The sequence below is a fragment of the Denticeps clupeoides genome, chromosome 10 (genome assembly GCF_900700375.1).
Source record: "Denticeps clupeoides chromosome 10, fDenClu1.1, whole genome shotgun sequence".
NCBI lineage: Eukaryota > Metazoa > Chordata > Actinopteri > Clupeiformes > Denticipitidae > Denticeps > Denticeps clupeoides.
The window spans coordinates 20,161,684-20,185,581 of NC_041716.1; the positions used below are offsets into that span (position 1 = coordinate 20,161,684).

General features: G+C 40.4%; 2 protein-coding genes across 8 annotated transcripts in view; one reads left to right on the forward strand and one right to left on the reverse strand.

The window, feature by feature from the left end:
• Positions 1-22,112, forward strand: part of LOC114797777 (band 4.1-like protein 1) — a 40,305-nt gene extending 18,193 nt beyond the window's left edge. For 2 of the 7 annotated variants that reach the window (XM_028992841.1, XM_028992839.1), the window contains exons 2-24: positions 311-394; positions 1,074-1,229; positions 3,037-3,141; positions 3,961-4,003; positions 4,116-4,191; positions 4,524-4,742; positions 5,077-5,164; positions 5,245-5,412; positions 7,564-7,661; positions 9,495-9,670; positions 9,867-10,048; positions 11,319-11,357; positions 12,499-12,534; positions 12,942-13,085; positions 13,379-14,095; positions 15,587-15,637; positions 15,766-16,116; positions 17,155-17,373; positions 17,623-17,682; positions 17,776-17,868; positions 18,550-18,630; positions 18,714-18,830; positions 19,438-22,112. In XM_028992841.1, the coding sequence (XP_028848674.1) occupies positions 326-394; positions 1,074-1,229; positions 3,037-3,141; positions 3,961-4,003; positions 4,116-4,191; positions 4,524-4,742; positions 5,077-5,164; positions 5,245-5,412; positions 7,564-7,661; positions 9,495-9,670; positions 9,867-10,048; positions 11,319-11,357; positions 12,499-12,534; positions 12,942-13,085; positions 13,379-14,095; positions 15,587-15,637; positions 15,766-16,116; positions 17,155-17,373; positions 17,623-17,682; positions 17,776-17,868; positions 18,550-18,630; positions 18,714-18,830 (3,288 nt within the window). In that variant the 5' untranslated portion in view covers positions 311-325 and the 3' untranslated portion in view covers positions 19,438-22,112. The remainder of the gene's footprint in view (positions 1-310; positions 395-1,073; positions 1,230-3,036; positions 3,142-3,960; positions 4,004-4,115; positions 4,192-4,523; positions 4,743-5,076; positions 5,165-5,244; positions 5,413-7,563; positions 7,662-9,494; positions 9,671-9,866; positions 10,049-11,318; positions 11,358-12,498; positions 12,535-12,941; positions 13,086-13,378; positions 14,096-15,586; positions 15,638-15,765; positions 16,117-17,154; positions 17,374-17,622; positions 17,683-17,775; positions 17,869-18,549; positions 18,631-18,713; positions 18,831-19,437) is intronic. The other 5 variants (XM_028992842.1, XM_028992843.1, XM_028992845.1 and 2 more) reach the window with 5 other exon arrangements.
• Positions 22,113-22,647: 535 nt separating this feature from the next.
• LOC114798342 (contactin-4) overlaps positions 22,648-23,898 on the reverse strand; it is a 52,611-nt gene continuing 51,360 nt past the window's right edge. Inside the window, 1 exon segment of the mRNA XM_074933651.1 lies at positions 22,648-23,885. Within this exon segment, the coding sequence (XP_074789752.1) occupies positions 23,794-23,885 (92 nt within the window). The 3' untranslated portion in view covers positions 22,648-23,793.

Consider the following 23,898-nt stretch of genomic DNA (forward strand, 5'->3'; position numbering starts at 1 on the left):
ACAAGCAACAGACTCCTGATGCACTCCAATGCATTAAGTAACGTGTCCGCCATGGCAGTTTGCACCGGCATGGGCGGTAGTGGGTTCCGGGTGCGAATGCCGTGGTTTTTGATCTGATTTAAAAACGAAGTTAGCAAATGTATGTGTGGTACAGAGTGGGGTAAAAGCGTACGCTATGACTTCTAATACTGCCTTAGATGGGGGGTGTACAACATCTCACAGTAATTGTGCTGGGGGAGGGGGAGCATGAGAAGGCTGCACACTACTGGCTTGTTTACCGTTATTGACATGAGTTTTACCGTTTTCCCAGAATCGCAAAAGAGACATGTCGGAGAGGGGTTCCGCCTCGGAATTGAAGAACATGATGGAGGGAGATGCCAAAAGGCCCAGTCAGGTGGGACATCAGCGTTGAACTGCTGATTTTGTATTTAGGGCCAGGTTTCATATTGAAAACACGAGAGAAAACACGGAGAGCAAGATTGATGTTTCTGCCGACTGATTCTGCTGGTCAGAGCACTACTTTGTTCAGACAGCCAGCACAAATGAAAATATATTCTTTACAGTTTGCCAGCTTCTTATTTGTGATGCGCTAATGTTGTTGTTCTAATATGTTTATAATTGATTACATCGCTATTAGAAAAAATGAATAAACTGCAGAAATATAAATCTATATCTATATAACTCTATACAAACCATCCATGTGCATGAGTTGTTGCAGTCCTTCAATATGGTGAGCTATAGATCAGGTGATCTATCCCAGATAAGGCTTGGGAATCACTTCTGGGGATTTACTTTATCCAATTTTGATTGATGAACCCTTCCTAGGTTAACACGTTGTAACTACATCATTTAATAAATGCTGTATTTTCCCTAGGTGTACTGTTATCTGCTCAGCTTTATTTTAACAATACTGTACTGTTGTAATTTTTTGACAGTAGTATCTTGTATGGAATTGTAAGTTCAATTAGAAAAATATCCTGTTAGTTGAGAAATGAGATGAAAGGAATCATTATGGTCTGTAATAATACATACTGGTTACATTGTTTTGAATGTATTGTTTCTTTTTTTTAAAGGATCATGACACCAGAGGTTCAGATGACATGGATGATATGTCAGAGAGGACTCCCAGCCGGGTTTCCAAATCTCCCCAGAAAAGCTCCAAAAGGCCGAAGACGGTGCCTGTAAAAGTGACTCTGCTGGATGGCTCAGAATATGAAACAGGGGTGGAGGTTAGTCTGCGTTCTCTTTCCCTGAGAATGGTTCAGTGCAGTCTCTTAAGAGGGGTGTACAGAAGTGTCGTTAAGTCAGAGTGTGTGGAAGCTCAATAGGAAACTTGAACTTCTTCACTACATTTCTGAATCCATTTATTTATCATTAAGGCTGTTTAAGGCCTTTAAGATGCCTGAAGAGGATGCAAACATTGTCACTGTGCCCCTGCTTAGCGTGTGCTCTGGTTTTGCCCTGGAATGAATAATGGGAGTCGTGTTGTCACAGCCAGAGGAATTGTAAGAGAGCTGGGTGTAAGGGGGAAGGGGCGAGGGTCCTACTCCAATACAGCTTCCTTCAGAGAGTTACGTGCACGCCTGTCCATAGATCACCAGCACTCCAGATGCCAGTGGCTTGTGTCCTCTCATCTCTTTTCCCTCTGTGTGTGTGTTTTTTTGCTTTGTGTGTTATCTGTGCAGCATCAGTAGAAGATATATGGCCAATGTGTAGAGTACATTGGTCAGCGGTATATCCCACACCATCACTGACGTGTGATGGGTGTGTTGGGAACTCTACACACCTCTCAGGGTGTGTTCATGTAGAAAATTGCACCACTCACTTCTTAAAAAAATTTGTGTGTTTTCATGAATATTCATAATGTATAATATGTGTCATGTGAAGACCTGAGGGTGACTGTGTATGATAAAAATAATGAAATGGAAATTAGACTTTCCAAACCAGAGTAGTAACAGATTGTATCAGATTCAGAAAAATATGTGCACAAATATGTAATCAGCTACAGACTGATTGATTTAGTTGCATTGCCATCAATAATAATGAACTGCCTCTGCATTATTTACCCTGGTACCTTTGATTTTTTTTCAGCAGAACTGCCCAGAGGATCGTGTAGAGCTGCTAGTACCAGTCATAGGTTTATTGAGCAACTGAACAACTCCATATATTTTGTATAATTAATTGTGTTTATGCAGTTTATAGGAACATTCAGGTGGAAACCAAAATCTTATCTTAGGCTTCAATGGTTTTCAAGGACATTCGGTCGAACTCGAACAGTGACTCCGGACACCATGTGTCATACCCAGAGCTTTTAGACGGACACCCTTCCCCTCCTTGGTGCGAAGGGAAGCCAAGCCTTGCCTGCCATCCATCCATGAGAAACCTAGAGGGAAAAAAAGAAAGGAACCCAGAGCCCCACCACTCCAGTTTCCATGGCAACTGCTACTCCCTGTCGCTGCAGGAAGCAGGCGCCCTGAGAGCCCAGTGCTCAGTGTCTTTGTAGGCACCGTCTGCCAAGGCACAGTCTCTATCCAAGGTGGAAATGCTGCCCTTTTTCATGTAAAAGACAAATGGGAGGGGCATTAAGAAAACCTTCTCCATTATTCACCCCCTTCCTGCAAAAATAAAAATATAATCCTGCTGGGATCACCCACAAATACAATAGTGCCATCTGATTACATATAATCCTATTGCTGATGTCTTTTCAGGATACTAATAATTCCAGCATGCTTGCTTAACATATTCAAAACATATTAATCTGCATGGCACATTTAAATACAACATGTTTTTGATGAAAAAAAAAAAAAAAGTTTGCAGTGCCAAATTCAGCCCTATTTATAGTGGCACCTAAATCTATTCTGGGCCGTCTGAGGTAATTAGGTATTAAATTACATCTTTCACAGATAATGACACCAAGCGGTGTTCCGGGGAGCTGCATTTTTTATAGCTGCTGCACTGCTTTGTGCCTTTCGGGAAAAAACGTGCATCGTTTACACAGATTCGTTTATGCATGTTTTTATTCTGTGTCCCTCACAGAAATTTGCTCGAGGGCAGGTCCTTTTCGACGCGGTCTGCGATCATCTCAACCTGCTGGAGAAAGACTACTTTGGCCTGAGTTTCTACGACACAGATAACCAGAAGGTCAGGAGCATCTCTCCAACCTCTCTCCCAGTGTCCCGGTTCTGCATGAGGCCAGGCGGCCGGCTGCAGTCCCATGGGGCTAATGGAATTTTTAATAAGACCCATACGTCACTCGCCCCTCACAGATAAGCGCTTTACTCTGCCTGTGCAGGAATCAGATATGCGTAAAAGCTCCTGTATCTAATGCATTCATGTAAGGCTGCAGAAAATGTCATATAAACAACAACAATAATAAACTATATGAAAACACACATTTATCAGGTTAAAACTAGTCAGTTGACCTAAAAAATCTATTTTAATATCTGTGTCATCAAGTGCTGGTTCCTGGTCGCCTTCTTAGCTGGTGTGATCTGTGAAAAATAGTGTAAAACTATTAGTGTTAACTTAAGCTTGTCATATTTTAGATTCATGTATTATATGAAACAGTATTTTTGAGGAATGTGGTTAGAAAAAATAATGTAGAGCATATCCTTTTAAACAAATCTGCATTGACCTGTTTTTAATTCAACACTTAACAGGTGGGGCAGGGAGACTCTGAGACATCTTTGAATTGGTTCAGGAGAAGCTTATAGCGTGTAAAAGTGGGAAAGGTGTGGTCGTCATCACACAGCACAGAGCCGTTCTCTGGGGCCTGCAGTGACCTTAAGCCAATCTACCATGACTGCGGTGACATTTTTCTTTATTCCCCATAGCTCGGGGAATATTAATGCCTTCATTCTGTTTCGTGAATAGATTTTTTTTCAAATTTCACTTGGATTTGAAGCAGTTGCTTTGATCATTTTATTTTATCTGATGGGAACTTTAACACTGTCTTTTCAGAACTGGCTGGACCCATCGAAAGAGATTAAGAAACAAATCCGGAGTAAGTGTGTTTAAAATCCACTCACATCACGTTTCCTCTTCTTCTGTCTGAGCAAATGAAAAAGAAAAACTTTATTGTCATCGCAAATCATTTTTTTCTGGCTATTTTGCAGCAGGTTCCTGGCATTTTGCCTTTGCTGTGAAGTTTTACCCCCCTGACCCTTCTCAGCTCATAGAGGACATTACCAGGTAGGCCTCTCTGATTTGGCAAAATTTCATGCCTAAATGTTTTTTTCATGCTCGAAAAATTATATAATATGATATTGCAAAGCATGCATTTATATGATAATATTTAAATTATTCAGAAAATATAATTATTTATATTATCTGATTCATTTTTTTTGTGCTTGCTTTTGTACTGGCAGGTGTGAAAATGTTCGGCTTCCTTTTAGGGGCAGTACAATACTTATAAACAACATGCAATATCGGAATGTCATCACGGAGTGCTCTTTGTAATCCACTTTGTCAACCAGGAATGTAAATAAATGCTCAGTGGTTGTGAGATGATGTTCTTTGGACAGGTACTACCTATGTCTGCAGCTGAGGGACGACATGCTGTCAGGCCGACTCCCTTGCTCATTTGTCACACATGCACTGCTGGGCTCCTACGTTGTCCAGGCCGAGCTGGGTGACTTCGATGCCGAGGAGCATGGCTTAGATTATGTAAGCGACTTTCGCTTTGCCCCAAACCAAACGCGAGAGCTAGAGGAGAGGGTGATGGAGCTCCATCGCACATATAGGTAAGTGTTTACTTCCCTCCTGTGTAAGTGCAGTTCTTACAACATGGCCAGGAGTTTTGACTGACCCTCAGGTTTAAATTAACAATGCAAATAATGTATGCCTTAATAAATAATGCCTTAATATAAATTTTACAGGTTAAAAAGCAGCATTCTTTGCTTTTTTTAAATATATTTTTTAATCTAATGGTAGGCCAGAACTTGTGGCCCCATTGTGTGTATATGAGCTATTGTTTTTACTGCATTGGTAACAATAAACCTAGATCACTAGGTCCTACCTCAGAATGTCATAGCATAATAACTGGCATCATGAGGTTTTCTTGATCTTCTGCTTCAGGGGAATGAGTCCAGCAGAAGCAGAGATTAACTTTCTCGAAAATGCCAAAAAATTGTCGATGTATGGGGTGGACCTTCACCATGCCAAGGTAAAAACGATGTTATGCATGTTCCGATTCTGACTCTAATATTACATGCATTGTAGCCTTTTATCTGCTTTTTCTGTCAGGACTCTGAAGGCATCGACATCATGCTGGGTGTCTGTGCTAATGGGCTGCTAATATATCGCGACAGACTGCGAATCAACCGCTTTGCCTGGCCCAAAATCCTTAAGATCTCCTACAAGAGGAGCAACTTCTACATCAAGATACGCCCAGGAGAGGTAGAGAAAAGCAAGGTGTTTTCCAGAATTTCACATATTTCTTTACACATTCTGCAGAAAATGTGCATGAGAAGTTATCCAGTACCGTTGAAAAGACAAACATTGAAGATCTAGTCTCCGAGGAGTCAGCAAGTTTGCTGGATACCTCGCTCTATGTAATAAGTATTTTTTAAAATAACCTTGACTGAAAATTTAATTTTTGGGGAAATTTAGTGACAGGACTTCAAATTCAGGAGAGTGAACGATGATCATACCTCATTTGGTCAGGTGGTAGTGAGAGTGCCAATTTATAACAATAGGCAAGTAGGCATGGCAAAAAAAGCACCCTGTTCTGTGAAACTACTAAATAATGGTGACTCCAATGGGAGTGAAGACAACATTCTCTAACCCGTTATGATATAAGAATGCCTTTATACAACAAGGGTTTGTCGCCCTAAAGTTTTGCTCATGTAATAACAGGCCAGGAAGTTTTGATCATTGTTCAATGTTTCAAACAGTGAATAGTCTCTCCCTACCTGCTGAAGCATAAATGATACTCTTGTCATCACATGTGTTGTGCCAGAAGAAAAGCCCCTTATGGTCACTCAATTAGAAGATATAACCCATGCTCAAAATAAGACAAACAATACATTAAAGGTCCCCTCTTATGATATTTTTCTTTGCTTTTATATAGTCCTCTTGATATCTCTTTCCAATATTTGATCCAGTCCAACAATAAGATTTCCCCAGGACGCGCTGTTTCTGTTTGTGTAGCTTTACATGCTAATGAGGTGGAGAGAGGTGGGACGAGGAGGAGAGCAGCCTATAGAAGTGCACGGGCATTTGCGGAAATTACGTCATCAACACTTCCTTTTGGCTAAATCAGGAAGTCTTGTCTGCGTTTTTCTTCAGAGTGTCAAGTGACAGAACAAAAACAATCGTTCTTATCGAGCAATTGGAATGCTTTGCATGTTTTCATGCCATGACAATCGGTAGAGATAATATTTTAGGGAAGGTATGGGAAATTCTCTGGGCAGAAAAAGCATGAGAAAGGGGATGTAACCTCTCCCCTTATGATGAAATTCCAGATCCGACCAATGGTATAGCAGAATGACCAAAGCACTCTTTATAAATATCACCATTTCTAGCCACTACAGGACCATAGGCAGGCTAGGGGAGCTCGTATTAATTTTAAATAATCTCACAAAGGGAAATATTCATAATAGGGGACTTTTAAATGTGGCCATAAAAAGAGATGTCTTTCTGCACTCCTTATCAATTTGTTCGGATTAATGCATGGTGTCACAAATGTTATGTAATAGAAATAGTATAAATATACTATTTATACTATAAATAAATAGTTATGCAGTGTCCCATAATTGCAACGGCTAGACAGAGCTGTAAATATAATGCTATTGACAATTGACAATTTCAATAGCTGAAACCTAGGTGACCTAATGTTATAATTTATGGGCTTAGTTTACGTCAGTTTCAGTGCACACGGCTTATCTACCTAATATACTATTAGCATAGAATAACTAAAACATAGCTGAGTAGCATAGCTTTGCCAAGAGGTGTTATTGCAATGGTCACTGTGATAAGTTTTCAGAATACAAAACAACCTATTCTCTATTGTCCATATTACATTTATGTAGTATTTAGAATACAGAATACAGCACGCTGTTTTAGATACATATTTTAAGTAGATTCCAGTATATTGAGCATATTTATTAATTTATTTAGCTAAGTACAGTATATTAATCGGGATGTCACATATTTTGGCCGAAATTGGTTAGTTACACAGAAGACTTGACATGTAATTTTTCTCTACTATCACATTTAATTATTCATAATAATGAATACCATTTTGAGCAGAATATATTTTCTCAAATGAAGTACTGTGCATAAAATGCTGTAAACTGAGACTCCTGTAATCTTAATCAGTAAAAACAATAATTGTTTAAAAAAAAAAACAATGAACAAAATGCAAACTGAGTGTTACATTCACACATTTGTGTGATGTCTTCGGTGTAGAAAGATAATGTTTCTCCCTATAGGTATTGTTGCACTAACCTCACCACTTCACTGGATTTACCCTCTATTTTGCTGCACTCCCCCTCACTCCTTCTCACTGCTCACACTCTCACTGCTTCCTTCTTTCTGGTCCCTCCAACACACCGCTGTCAGTATGAGCAGTTTGAGAGCACCATTGGCTTCAAGCTGCCCAACCACCGAGCTTCAAAGCGTTTGTGGAAAGTCTGTATAGAGCATCACACCTTTTTCAGGTAGGATGCCACTGTAGGACACTGTCATGCTGGTGTTGCCTTGGGGGGAGCGCAACACATTAAGGGGGAGTTTAACCTATTTGTTTTCTGAAGATAATACTATGTGAACAAAAAATAAAGAAACCATTTTTTGTCAGACCAACTAAATGAACAGTAATGTACAAGTATTATATGTCTAACTTTCATATTAGTGAGACATGTGCCGTCAATAATAAAGCTATGTATAGCTATGAGTAATATAGCTATGTTTACCTGTAATTGCCTGAAAATTGCTGTGAAGCCCCCATGTTATCTTCAGTCCACTCCTAAATTTAAAGGGACTCTGTGATGATAGGAAATGTAATTTTCTTTTCCAAATCTGTTTACAAAATTACCTATATTCAGGGTTTCAATTTATATCATGAGTGCATGATATAGTCTATAGTTCCTATCAGTCTATAGTACCAATCCTTTCCGTATGATTCGCTGCTTGTAAATAAATTTGCTGTTGTAAATAAATGTTTTAAATGTTTTTTGATAATGTTAATTTGATTTGCAAATCTCGGTAACCATTGTCGGGTAATGATGACCGCATGTACAACATACATAAAACTCTGGCAAACTTCTGTTCTTCTGTGGCAGGTGTTTAGCCAACTAAATATTGTTTATCATTTAAATATTTATTATTGCAGGGGCGGTGCGTGGTGGTGAATTTTATCATTTATCAGACATATTTTGTGCTGATGTTGGGAGATCAACTGTGTACCCTTTATTGTTGTTTAAGCAAAAACATATTCTACTAGCCTAAAACAACATGCATGGTGTGATACTCAACACGTCAGAGTAAAAAATTGTGTTTTCAAGGATTGATTTTATACTGCTTTTTAGCAACAAAATGCCATTTATATGGCGTTTCCTTTAAAATGGTTTGTGAACCTACTGACGGTGGTCATGGATGCACACTGCTCACCAAGGGTGATGGTTAAAAGCAGAGGACACATTTCGTTGTGTGCACCATGTGCTGTGCTGTGTTTCACAATGTCATCACTCCAATTTCACTTCACCTATTTGCTTGCCGTATTGGAGGGGGAAGGGGCAGGTGCTCGGGGTGTTCTCATACGAAATTTGCGTATTATGATTATTAATACTACTTAGGCAATGCTACGCAGGCAAATTCATGTAGTTCATGTAGTTCTTTTTATATTAAGACTCATTAATACAACATTAATACATTAATTAATACATTAATACATGAATTAACATTAATACAAACTAGTTTTAACAAACACTTTTTTTCATCCTTCATTTCTGGTGTCCCTTGGATGGATGGCACCCGTAGCATTTGCCTATATTGTGTTGACGTCACAATAGCAGCCCAGGTGGGAATGGATATATAGTCGGCCGATGGTGAATTTGTAGGGTCTTAAATTTCATGAAAGTGGCCTTAAATAGGTCTTAAAAATTCTTAAATTCTTAAATTTGTCTTCTTTAAACCTGCAGAAACCCTATATACAGTCCAACTCAAAACAGTTTTAAATGACATTATGGAAGTCCTGTTCACTTAACCTGTTTATATGTCCTGTTCATAAACATGCAGGTCATGGTGGCTCGTGTTCTTGTTTTTTTGTTCTCATGTAACACGACTGCTTTATACTTTAAAAACTAGTGTTTAGTGTGTGTTGCTATTTAAAGGCAGCAAAATGTCATTGCACATTTAACCAAAGGGAAAAAAAAACATCTAAAACTAGTGGAACATTATTAAACATTATTTAAGTCCCACACATGGGTGCACAACATTGTAAAAAATACTGATATATAAAGGTTCCAAGTTTACTTTGATGGATCTGTCCACAGGCTGGTATCACCAGAGCCTCCCCCGAAGGGTTTCCTGGTCATCGGCTCTAAGTTCCGGTATAGTGGGCGGACACAAGCTCAGACGCGACAGGCCAGCGCACTGATAGATCGACCTGCGCCCCAGTTCGAGCGCTCCGTCAGCCGGAGGTACCTGCTGTCACGCAGCCTAGATGGAGGTGAGACTGACTTTATCCCCTCAGCTCATCAGTAAAGTAAAGAGAGAATAAATCTCCCTAAGGCAGTGATGATCTTACTTTCTGAGGTATGTATTATTTTAGATCACAGCGATAGTGGCTGCATTCTAATGCTCGCGCCTTTCTTCAGAGTTTCTCTTTGTTGTTAATTGACCTTTTAAGTCTGTGTTTTGCCCAGCTTCAGTGCTTGGGGACCAAGTGGATGGGATGTCCCAGCACAGCGCCAGTGAATGCGCTCATGCCCTGGCACAAGATGAGCTGGATGAGGACTTAGAACCCAGCCTGGGACATGATCTGGAACATGACAAGGATCAAGAGCCAGAAAGTGTCCCCACAGCCACAAAAGCAGTCGAGTTAAAGGTAAAACATCGATAAGACCAAAGTGCTTTTAAAATAATACAAATGTTAAATTAAACTAATATTTGCCATCAGATAGTTAAAATGTGCAGGGGAAAAACAGCCGAATAATTTGACCATACTACATTTTTCCCTCTGACACAACAGATGGGCTGGAATCCCTTTTGTTGTTGCGTTTATTGGCTTAAGCCATCTAAATAATAATTGATGATTCTCTAGGGACTGGACAGAGACAACCGAAACTATAAAACTCACGAGCCGAAGTGAGAGACACGTCAGGGGGAAACAATTAATCTGCAGGCTGATTATTTTGCTGAGAAGCCTTGCTTCAGGCGTTTTTTTAAGGACGTGGATCCAAACAACGTTCTGTCGGCTATCCGCCCCGAGGCGGGAGCTGATGGACACGTTAGAGCGCTGTAGCCATCATGGCAGGGACCTTTTCTCTTTTCTCATTTATTCAGCCCGCTTCACCGGGAAGCTGTGGAAAACGGCGATGTGTAAGTGACGTGTAAGTCTGAATCGATACTTGCGTCAAATTTTCAAATACCTACAATATCATTTAAAATGATAACATAATGAAGTATCTTCCACTTCATCTTGATGTTTTGAATCTCTGCTTTGGAGGCAGTTACGCTCCCGATTTTGGTAAAGGTATTTACTTTCATAACAATGTTGCAAATTGACAAATTGACAGGCACAATGGTTTGTTCATTAGCAGCGAAATCGTACACCTTTGTCTGATACTAGAGTTCGGATGCATGTGACTCCAGTTTGCCATATTACCAATTCCTCATGGTAATCCTACTGCCACACAAATGTTTCCTTTATACTACTTGATATGACTTGAAAAAGTGAAAAACAAAGAAATGAATCATGATGCAATTGTAGTCAAATAGTGACGACTAATGACACCTTAATTGGTTTGTGGTTAGCAATCGCAGGCACAGACTTGTGCTTGGCAAACAAGTGACACGAGGAGAGAACAGCACATTTAACACACGACTAACAGATCACCTGCCATCTGTGAATTTTAAATTCTGATCCTATCTCTTTCCCCATTCAGCTCATGACTTACATTCCCTGTGAATTGAGTTGCCTTTTGTCTCTCTCTCCTGAATGTGCTTCTCCTCACTGCCTACCTTGAACTCTCACCTGCTACTCTTCTCTCTTTGGTGCTAATATTTCCAATGTAATCCGGCTCCCCCTGCTGACACCCTAATCCATCCTTTGTGCTCCACTAATTGCTATTTTCTCTTCATCCCTTGGCGTTCAGAGGGAGGAGACAGGCTCGCCTGTAGATTCTAAGGCAGAGGTATTTCTCCCCACTGACTGTTGTCTGGCGTTATGTCTTTGATATGAAGTGCTTGGGTTTCATGTGTCTTTCTCATTGGCGGAGCCATTTTTGAATTGTCATTTAACTGAAATGTGATTGTCTACTCGTCCATTTTCTTCTTTGATTTCCTTTTTATTATAGGATGAATTAGGGTCTGTAGAGCAAATAATTATTCCCATTGCTTATAAAATTGCTATTGCTGAAATTAAGAGGCAGTGGTGGCCTAGCGGGTAAGGAAGCAGACCCATAATCAGAAAGTTGCCGGTTCGAATCCAGAACTGCCAAGGTGCCACTGAGCATAGCACCATCCCCACACATTTCTCCCCGGCCTGCCTTTCATGGCTGCCCGCTGCTCACCAAGGGTGATGGGCTAAAAGCATTTTGTTGTGTGTGCTGTGCATCATAATGATAATCACTTCACTAAAAATAAAAAAGATGTCTTTGCATTCCTTCTGGCCTACTGCATAGTAGGTGTCTTTGCCATGACGTCTCATTGATTCGTTTTGTCTTCTGATTGCTTCATCTGTGAGAAGCCCTGATGTTTGTTACATATCCATCACAGTTTATTTTCTAGGTCGAGAGGAATAAATTGAAACAGACTTTTGGTAAATAGGACATTTGTTGGAGGAAACTGAAATATTTTTCTCATATAGCCTAAGATAGAGCTGTAGATTGGTGGGCACTTTGCATTCTGTCGTCACATGAATGGAACATGGACTCATTATATTTTGGATAGTCCACTGTACAAATTTCAATAACCTACTGTATTTTCATTGATCCACAGCAACAGATATCAATTTAAGTCAAACAGTCAGTAAAAAGAAATGATTCTTAACCAAGTTTTACAAGTGAACTACCCAAAAGCCTTCCATTACATCAACCAGCTGAGGGTATATGGGGTCCAGTTGTCGGACATGGCAGTAAAGCACACATGTGTATGATTTGTGAGCCTGGCTGATGTTTAGCCTCCATTGCCATCTCTGTGTGGCCGGGAGTTTGGGAGAAGGCTGAGTGTCTGGCTGCCTCTCTGTCGCCTGTCTCACTGTATGAACTCACCTGCGGTGCTTTCTGCTTCTGCTCCTCCCACAATGCATCTCACTCACACCACCCCATCCTCCAGTCGGACCAGGATATGACCCCACGACCTAAACAGGAGGTACTTCTAAACCCGCTGACATAGAAATGTGCCAGAAAAGATAGCAACAACTGTGATGGAACGGTCATGGGTTTTGCTTGCATGTGTCAGAAACCATGTTGCATTTTAGAGCCACTGTTCTCAAAAAAACTCATATGAGTTTTGTGATTAATTTGTGTTATAAACCCTTCTGCCGGAAATAACTTGGCTAAATCAAGCCATTAATTCCAACTCTCACTGATAACTGTGTGTACTTCATTGATTCAGTTATTTATCATTCATGTATATGTAACATTCTATAGACATTAAAATATGAATGAACGTATCATGTATCTGCATTGATTAAGAAATGTCATGCATTTTATTTGAACAACATGTCACATTTTTGGAGCTTATCCCTTGTTGTGTGGCCCTCCTTTTGCCATCAGTTCCTAGATAAGCCTGAGGACGTCCTTCAGAAGCACCAGGCGAGCATCAACGAGCTGAAGAGAGCTCTGCGTGAGCCCAACAGCAAGCTGGTGCACCGGGACAAACGCACATCATCCCCGGAGAGCACTCCCGAGAAAAAGACTGTGAGTGGGTGGCTGAAGAGACAAGTGACCTTAAACCTCAATGACCTTTTAACTTAAATAGGCTTTATAAAATTGACATAATTTCAAGCCAAAAAAGTAGTCATTCTGTGCTTTTTTTGGCAAGAGATCTTATAAATGCCAGCACTTCTGTGCAGAGAGCCTTTAGGGATTTTGTGATGAGTAGCCTGTCTTGATAAAATCATTTTTCCTATTATGACAACATTTAACTGCCATAGAGCATGTGACAGACAGACACAGGACATTGAAACTCTTTGCTCTATATTGACATATAGGCCTCTGAGGAGTCCCTATTGATTGAGAAGCAAGATGGTTGTCAGAGAAACCTGGCCCTCAGGTCAAAAGAGGAAAAGAGCAAGACATCTCCTACTGTACAGTCTTTAGCAGGCAACTCCGTGTGTGGGAAAGAGAAAGAACTGAGGGGGAAAAGGGTCACATCTAAAGCCATGCACAGAGGTGTGATAACAGAGGATGGGAGGGGTGAGAACGAAGAGATGGGCATAATCCCATGTCCAGAGGGCTTTAGGCAAACCAGTGGTGAAAATCATGAAAACACTTTGTTAAAATACCCCATGCAAAGAAGACAATATAGTCATGAACCCCCACAGAAGTTTGTGATGGAGAATGGTATTCATTCAAACGGCTATGATCACTTTCCAGCAGAGAGACTCTGGGAGCTAAAAAACATGGATGACAATTTAAAGCCTGCTGTTCCAAACTCCAAAGACCAAAACTGGGACAAGGTGTTCCAGACAGCAAAAAGCAAGAGACAAATGACAGACTCTATCGAGGAAAAAACAGAGACAATAACGGCAAAGAACTTGTCATCGGAAAAGAAAAGGACTGCTCCTTTAAAACCAGTGAGATCAAAGAAGTGTAAAGCCATCAAAGACTCAAACTCACATGAACAAGTGGAAAATGAAGAGTGTAAGGAACCAGGAGGAACCAATGAGAAGAACACATGGAAAGAAGTTTCATCTGTTCCGCAGAAGGTACCAAATAACTCATTATACCCAAACCAGATTTCTGATTATGTCCATTCTAAGCAGGGCCTGATCTCTAATGGTCATTATAGAGAAATCAGAGATCATCCTCTAAAGAAAGTAGAGTCTGAAGTACATGGACTTAGAGGGGATTTTTGGCAGAGCTTTTGTGATGAAGATGACAGGCTTCAGGGCGAAAAACCAGTCCACATTTACAACGTCTTCTCATGTTCAACATTTTCCACCCTGGATCATACAAGCCTTTTATACGCCCCTGTCAAAGCACCAAGGGCAAGAGACTTTGACATATTGGCACGCAACAGACAAATTGCCAACAGTGATCACAGCACCATCCTGCACAGGAGCTCCAGCCTGGAAATGGCCAAGAGGAAACCAGTGGTAACTGCTTGGCATCTGCTTGTCAATCACAGGAACTAAAGCATCGCATGAAACTGCACATCCATATTTTTTTTTTATACAAGTAGAGAACATATCCACCTACATAAGGAAGGGGGGTTAAATCCCAAAATATGAACTGCTAAGGTTGTGAGGCATTTATTAAAAATAAAAAAGTAAAATAGAAATGGTGTCCTCTGGGCATTGACCTTGCCTTTAAAATGCCTCCTTTCCTGCTCCCCCACAACAGCATCTGCTTGCATATTGTAGACATCTGTAGGACCCTCTGCCTAAGTTTCATTGCTTAAGCATCTGGCTTGTACTTCTCTAACGTTCTGCTTTACTCACGACCCATGCTTCCAGCATCCTCTTTCCTGTGGGTGGTCACTGCAAGGAGCCAAATGCCATTTTTCTGTAGAACATCACTGTTGCACCCTTCAGAGTGATCCTTGCAAAGACTGACTTTGATTGGCTTTTCCTGATTCAAAGGTTCTTTGATTTACTTGACGTGACAAGATGATGTCATCTTTATTGCATGCAGACCTTTTGGTTTTTGGCAGCAGACCAGCCATGGTTCTCAAGGGCAGAAAATACTGACCTTTCTGGACCAAAGCCCAGTGAGCATCAACCTCAGAGCACATTTGTCAAGGACTAGTTAATGTCTGGCAATGGAACAATGTTTATTAAGGTGAAATCATTTTTGGCCCAAAGTCTCCAGTATGATGGTTCATGCTTTATGGACGTTGAGAGGGTGGGGAGACCTCCATCTCATGTGGATGGGAAGCAGGACAGCTGACAGCTTTTAAAATGTGCAGCAGCTGCCTTTCAGTTTGGGGAGAACCCATCTCAGGCACCATACCATAAAACCATTGTAACTCAGCTTGTTGGAACTGGGGTCCAACCCAGAGGGCTACTGTATGGCTTGATGCTGAAGATGCAAGAGCTGGCATAATGCCTCTAAACCTTTAAATCATAAAGTAACAAGTAAAATATATTACATAGGTATCTGAATACCATGAACATTAGATGCCAAATTTCCAGTTCTGCCCGACTGTTTATACTGTAAATGTTGCGCTAAGGCTACTCTTTCTTTCTGTCTTCTAGGAGCCTGTCTCCAGGCCTGCTATTCTTGCAGAAACTCTCGATGAAGCCCAGGTGCCTCATTTGTTCTTTTATTTAACAGTGCTGGCTTTCATCTTCTCAATCCACTTCATAAGCCATCACAGTAGCTCCTACGGTCAAGGTCTACCAGTGGTAATGGTGGTTGTTTTCCTGTTCTGTAGAAGGAGCCATGGGAAAGAAGACTAGGTTCAGTCTCCGAAGACGACCCCGAGCAGGAGACCCTCTACCTAAAGGAAACTCACCTTGGCATCGAACGGAAGTGCTCCAGCATCACCGTTAGTTCTACCTCAAGCCTAGAGGCAGAGGTTGACTTCACCGTGATCATGGACCTTCACACAGGCATGGAAGAGTTCTCCAGGGGCATGACGGAACTGGGAGGGAAGGACCTGTCATCTGAGGTGGGATTCGCAGACCTGCCGGATACGCCTCATCACAGGCCAGCGTGGATCATGGGTGCAGATCACATTGTGCCTCCTGAAGAGTTCCCTGTGGAAGAACCCAAAACCCCTGAGGTAGACAATCCTCTTCTTCAGTCTAGGACCAGGATCACCCCTACTGGAGAGATGCATGACTTTGTGTATCTGTGTGTTCAACCAAGTATGTGGCAACATCAACTTTTTTTCCTTCTCACTCTCAAAGCAAGAAAACATTTTTTTAGTTGCTTGTTTCCATTTGTGAACCTTTTCCATTCATGTTTGATATTTACCTCTTGTTTTGTGATTTCCTGACTTGACCTGAATATAAGACAGAACACAGTGGTTATTTCAGTGAATGTCTTGAGCTTGAATCCGGGTTGCTGTGTCCCTGCTTTGCTGGCAGATTCACAGGGTTTAAAAACCTTGAAAAGTCATGGAATTGGAAAAGAGAATTTTCCAGGCCTTCAAAAGAAAATAAACAATTATACAAAGCAAAACATATAAAGTAATGGAAAAGTTATTGAAATCGGATTGACACATGAATGTATAATGAAGCTCCCATAAGACTGCACAATAAATGTTTTTCTACATTTACAACTACAATGTTTAGAACTAGCACAGGTCTATAGTATCTTTGCTGGCTATACGTAGTGAAACATGTTTTTACCACCTCCGCAGCAGTGTGTCTGCTTTTAAAACGTAAGTAAATTACAGCTGATGACCTATGCCAGAACATCATTGGATCCATTTTACTCAGGCCCAGGCTGCGCAAACTTTTTAAGTTACGTTTAAGCTTTTTTCAGTGTTGTCACAAATTTGGTGGTAAATTTTACTTTTTGTGATTTTTTTCACATTTGCAGAACATTTCACAGCACTTTCAGAGAACATTTGGTCTCAATTTGCTCTTTTGTAAAAATGTGTAAGAACCCTGGATTCAAGACCAGAACAAGGGGATTCATTTATCTCATTTTTCACAATGAAAAATGGCACATTATTCTAAAATACAAACCATTTGGTCTACAAAAAGCTGTTTTCTTCTGTCCTGTAGTCTCATATTTGGGTCAACATTTCTTTACTGTTTATTTTTCCTTTGTCTTGCTGCTTCTAACTATCGGTGCAACGTTTCCTCCTAAGCCTTTTGTGCCTAAAAAGGCTCCACGTTCAGCAATAGCCCAGAGAGCGCGGCGAGAGGCCGAAGCAATGAAGAAAGAGATGAGTGATGTCACTCCTATTAAGCCACTCAGCAGAGAGAGCAGTGACATTATTGCACCTCTGAGAAAGACTGATGTCAAGGTGGAGACACAACCCAATGGGTCAGAGGTCACCACAACCATCATGGAATTCACAGAGCAGGTAAACGGGCAGAACGTTGCTTACAGTCTGTTGGCCACAACTCATTAAAATGCAATATAACTTGTCTTATTTGCATGAACGCTCTCACTGTTTGGATATGTCAACATGATTGCTCAAGAATGATCTTCACACACAAGTGCAGGCCTAATTAGCGCCGACACTAGTGACTGTTTGAATTGGCTTATTAAGAACCCAGCTAAGAGGGATAATCACGATACCGCTCAGAAACAACTTTTCCTCTTTTCCCAGGATCATGGGGTGGGCAGAATCCGAGATGTTCCTTACTCCATCACAGACAGTGGCTCACCTGTAAGCAGAAAGACATTGAAGTGAGATCAGAAATTATATCAATCTAGTATAATTAAGTTGATGAATGAAATCTCTTTCTGTTAATTTAAAAAGGTACACAGAAGCATGATGGGAAGACAAAGCCCTGGCTCTCCACAGATAGTCACAGAGAACGTCACGTCAGCAACCACAACACACGTCACAAAGGTAGTTTGTGGACCTCTACCTCTAGTATAAGCAGGGCTTTTGCTCACCATGGTACCATGCTCACTCTGTACAGTTTATATGTGCTGTAATGTTTACTTATTATTTGCTCACAGTCCTAGTTTTGGTCCAGTTGTAATGTGTACATGCAGCTCGACCACTAATTGCATCATCTGGGTGTTTTAGTCTGAGTTTGTGTACCTTAAAATAACTAAGAATAATTTAGAGCACCACAGTCATTTTGCCAAGTTCTATGAGGCACACCCTGGGCCGTATATCAAGGAAAGCTTGCACATACACTATCTTTCCTCACGTGTCTACATAAAAACCTTGTGCATACGCCATATATTCCTTACACATCTACATACAAACCCTGCACATACACCATATATATATATATATATATATATATATATATATAGCTGTGTGTGGAATATATTGTGTGTGTGAGGTTTGTATGTAGATGCGTGAAGAAAAGTAGTGTATGTCAAGCTTTTCTTGATTTTTGGCCTAGGAGGCGCTTCATACAGGTTCTGTAAGCATATTATATTCATTATATTCCTAAGAGACTTTGTCTTTGTTAATATTTACAATGTTATTTTAGTCATTTCGGCCACTGTGGGTCTGAGGTGGGCTTCCCCAGTCATGGCAGTGGCTGTCTCATAAAATGCACTGTGTTTGTAGACCGTGAAGGGGGGTTACTCTGAAACACGGATTGAGAAGAGGATTATTATTACTGGAGATGATGATGTGGACCAGGATCAGGTGAATATTTGCAAACCTTTGATTGTTTTTTTCGTAAAAAGATTGGAAGCTGTTTTTATTCACCCTTCACATCTTCCCCTCAGGCTCTTGCGATGGCAATAAAAGAAGCGAAACAGCAGCATCCTGACATGTTGGTAACCAAGGCTGTAGTTGTCAGGGAGACTGAATCTTCCACTCAAGAGCCACATGCAGAGTTTTAGGTACAGGCACCAGCCTTTTCTCTACACCCACAATGTGCACAGGCTTTTGTTCCAGCAGCACTCTATTACAGCTCATTTCACAGAGAGGCACTTTTTTTTTTAATCATCTTTAAAAGTGAGCTCAGCAGCCACGCCTGGAACAGAGTTGGAACAGAAACCTGCACATGTGTTGGCCCACAGTACACTGGGCTGAGAATCGTATGCTATACGTGTATGCAGCCGTTCATGTGCAACATTTGACCCCTAACTCTGTCTTCAGGGGACTGTCCCTGTAACTACTGATTGTAAGTCACTTTGGATAAGGGCGTCTGGTAAATGCTATAAGCGTAATATGTAAGTTATGTTACTATGGCTCCAGAGAATTTATAGATTATTATTATTATTTATAGATATGCATAATTTTAATCTGTTTTTTAATAATTCCAATTATTTGATCACAAATATGAAACATTCATCAGTATATATTAATAATAAGTATATTACAGAATATGATATATTATATGAAGTTTACTGCAGTATGTAACAAATAATTCTTTGCAACTTGTGCACATATATAAAGAGATCTGGTTGCTAGTCCATGTCTTAAATATTTGCTCTTCTTTTGCAGCCCTGTGCCTCTGGGAGCAGACGAATGATTTGGTGTGAATCTACTGTCCTATGCCACCGCAGGCTGGCCTTGGGTGCCGCACTCAGACCCTTTTTCAAATTTCTTGCCTGCTGGACTCATTCTGATATATTTGCATCCCTACTTTGGATTTCTATCCCATTTACACCCTCAGTCTGGTTCAGCATGGATACAGTGAGTGCTTCAGCATCGGACTCTGCCACTGTCTAAATCCATCTGAACTGCATTTTGTTGAAAATTCTACACTTGACCAAATGTATACCATCTTACCTTCATAGTGTCCACAGATTTCATAAACAGATCAAGGCATCAAAAACAGTGTCTTGTCCTGAAACTTGTGCTATATGAGGATTTAGACTCCTGAGATTAGTAAGTGAAAGACATTAAGAAATGTGAAATGAGTTCCTGGTAACATCTCTGAATAGAATAGGTCTATTGCCTGCTAACCTGTAACTTGAGAACAAAGTTATGTTAGTTAAATAAAAACATAACCTTTGTTTGCATGTCATAAAGCATGCCTTGTTAGTTGGGGAACATGGTTTTCATGGAACAGACTTTAATACATATCTAAAATCCAATATGTGCCATTAATTGTAATTGCTAGCTGTAGCTAAAGCTAGCTATCTGTGTTCATTATCTATGGCATTCATAAAAAGGAGATTTAACATCAAAGAGTATCTCCTTTGGACCTGATTGTTGCCTGTAAGAAGTCAGCACCCCGCATGGGATAAACTCGACGTCACCCGTGGAGGTACATGCATACATCAGGCATGGATGCAGTCCCCCTCATCTGCTTTTCACTAAATTTGGGTAAAATATGATGGAATGACCTTTGAATTACCTGAATGGCATGGTTAGGCCAAAGTTCAGGTACACCCTTAACAATGACATTACACAAATATTAAAATATACTTTAAGCAAATGTAAGAATCTGGTGGTAATGTAACAGTATACACAGTGTCATTTAAATGGATGTGAAAATGTTTCACTGCATTCATTTCACATATTTTTGAAAAGAACTTCCTCACAAAACATTGTGCAGCGTGAATGCTTGAAAGACACATATGAAGCACGCACCTTTTGGTGCAAAATAACATATCCGATGTGTTACCACAGACTATATATTCAACAACAGCCAGATACATTTGTTTAAAGTATTTGTAATTTCCATCTCACCTACTCACTGTCCATAAGAGCACAGCACCGGGTGGCATCCCACCGCAGTCTCATATTTTCCTGAACAAATATTCAGGAAATGCAACACAGGGTAATCCCAAAATTCTGTACTGATCGTCAAAGGTCACAACCCTTCCCTGATATAGAAAACATATCTTTGCAGTGGAGCTTGATCATCAAATGTACAGTACTTGAAAAAGTTTGCCTGTGTAAATACGTTGAAGACGAATGTCGGAAAATACGCGACTGTTTTAGGCAGCGTGGAAATAGTATGATATGGATGCCACCTTGTGACTATACAAGTCTTCTGGCAGCTTTTTGCGTTTTTAATCGTGATGAACTTCTACAGTCTTTGAACCAAATGACTGTATGCACCTTTGTAAGTTTTCATCAGACTGCTAGTTTCTTAAGACGGCTTTGAAGTGTCATTTCACTTGCGTCTCATTTTTCGTTCAGTCATCCTGACTTTGTACTGGAAAAAGATTTTTCCACACAGCATTCTGTTATCACCATTACTGTACATAACTGTATGAGTATTTTAGAGTGATCAGGACTGCATTTTTTAAATAACGGGTTTCATGAGTGAAACCTCATCTGAAATACTATAGAGGTGTCTGCAGCTTCCTGGAACATAGAATTTTTCTATCTTTCACCCATTTATAGGTGCATTAGCTATAACAGACCTGGTTTTAGGTGTGCTTCAGTCTGACCATATCTCGAGCTGTGATTGATGTCATGAAACACTTTTTAACTCCACCCACCTATAAATCTTATGGGGGGGCATTTCTCAAAAGCATAGTTGGAAGCATGCAATCGAGTGGGTCCAAGGACGCAAGTTGCGAAATGCACCCCAGATCCTTCTGTAAAATAACATTGCCAAATCAAAAGGATCTTCTCAAGCAGTGGTTGACGTGTTGTGTTTTGAAGGAAGTGTGGCCCATTTTGTTTGTCTGTGGTAATGAAGTTGCTGGAATCGAGTGAGGGAGATGGCTTCCTTCTGAGAGCAGGGCTGCTCCCCATATAGCCCTGGTTTTCCATTCATCAGTCCAGGAATGGCTGCTGTAGTTGTAGTTGGCTGGCTAAGGGTCGGCTTGCCAGCACATCGTCACCCATTACTCACAGGGGGCGGCTCACAATTAAAAGAAGTAGTGATGTGATCTTTTTGTTGGGAGACACTGGCAACTTGTTAGTTTGTTTGAATAATTGTGCAGTTTTCCTACAGAGGTGGCACGGAGCTTCTCTACAATTCTGGTGTGACAGTAATGAGATCCCTGGGGAGCCTTCTATCGCTGACCGTTTTTTTGACTGTGTAAGTTAATGTAGGTTCCACTAAAGTTTCTGGAAGCTCCAAACTAACTGTAAAAGGTGTGACTGTAAAAAAGGGAAGGAGCCATTCCTCTCCAACCAATGCTGTCTCTGTTCGCTGTACAGTGAGTGTATTTGCATTCCTTCTGGAAAAAATGAATAAATTAATGGATACAGCAATGACTCCAGACTCTTAAGCTTACCTCAATCATGCTCATGTGCATTTGCATTTGTATGTAATCAATGAGCAAATTAGTCAGTCAGCATCCCTAAAGAGAATACCTAGAGATAACCCTAATCACCATTCAAATGTGAAATCAATTTGAAAAGACAAAAAAAAAAAGAAAAGAAATAATAATCAAGAAACCTTTTAAAGTGACAGACTTGCATTAGTGAACACTGCCTGGAACTTGATTTCTTTCTGATAATTCTTGACATTCATGCAGAAATTACATTCATTAACTGCCCTTTCCAGCTAACATAGTTATTTACATAATTAACAGTGGAAACAACGCTCTTCTGTAAAAAGCATTTCTAAACAACCATAAACTTTTAAAGGTTAGTGTATGTAAGGTCAAGATCTGTCTTCTAGTTATGTTATATTGCCCCCTTGTGGTTATAGCAGACATAGCAGAAAAACAATATCTATTACATCTGAAAACAAAAAAAAAACTTTTTTATATTTCAATATAATAATCTAAAAACATTTCATTACATTTCTTTCTTTAAGTTTTTATTTGAACAAGTCAGAACTTATTCCAGTACTGTATTCCTAGCCAGATCATGCGTAGCAGCGGATGGCTGTCAAAGGAATAATATGTAAGTGGTGCAGAAAACCAGCACCACATTTATTTACAATGTTCAATAACTTAATCAATTTACACAGTGCACTCTGACTGATTGAAACCAAAAAACTAATAAATCCAATCGGATCTCTGTTGAAAATGATGGCAAACTACCTGACTGAATGCAGACCATATTCAGACAATTAACATAATGCAATAATCATAATAATAGTTATAATGATGGTCTTAATAACATTAATAATAATATATTTAAGGCTCTTTTGGGTCCTGAGGATTTCATATTATACATCGTTTGAACTGAAAAGCCCCAGCTCTTGATTCACTCCCAACAGGCAGCTGCTTTTCACAACATCCAAAGGTCAAGAGTGGGTGGGCATTCATGCTGCTTATGAGGCAGCTGGGACTCCAGCTTGTACCGTCTGAATCCGGGGAGCTGGGTAGCCATCCGAGCAGCAGCTAACAGAAAGGAGAATCGTTGGCCGGCTCAATAAAAGCAGCAATTTCTTAAAAAAACAAACAAATAAAATAAAACGAATGAAGGCTGTAAAGAACACATAAATGCTTGATAGCAGCCCAGATGATTGATGGGGGAAGATTTCTTATTATGTTCCACTTAAGAGGTCAGACCACAGACATCAGACTGAGAGGAAATAATGGATTTCCACAGATGCAATATTCCATCTCCTGTTCTATTTGGCTGTCTGTCCACCGCCTGCGGCATGTGTGAAGACATGGACTGATCCATCAGCGCACTTTTACTCCAATGATCTCAACACCTTTTATGTATATAGATTCACTCTGTGGAGATCCTGTGATTTTCTTCCTATGCCACATCCAAACATCCTTTAAGGTCCTTCATGATCAATATCCGAGCGAATTTCAAGGCAATTTCTGCCAAGAGTGAGAAAAAAGGCAGACATTTTCAAAGCAGCTTTGGTAAAACTCACTTCAGAACATCTCCAGGGACACTGGCTAGTGTTCATCAAAACTAATGAGGACATCCTCCGAGTGTTTATGAGATATTCTCTTCATGTCCTCTGGGAGTTGTGTGTCATAACACATTCCTTACTGTGTAGGTCATGGAGAGCAGTAAGAACCGAGAGAATTCCGGCAGATGCGAGCCTGAGCCAACGGCCAGTGTACCTACAATTAAAAA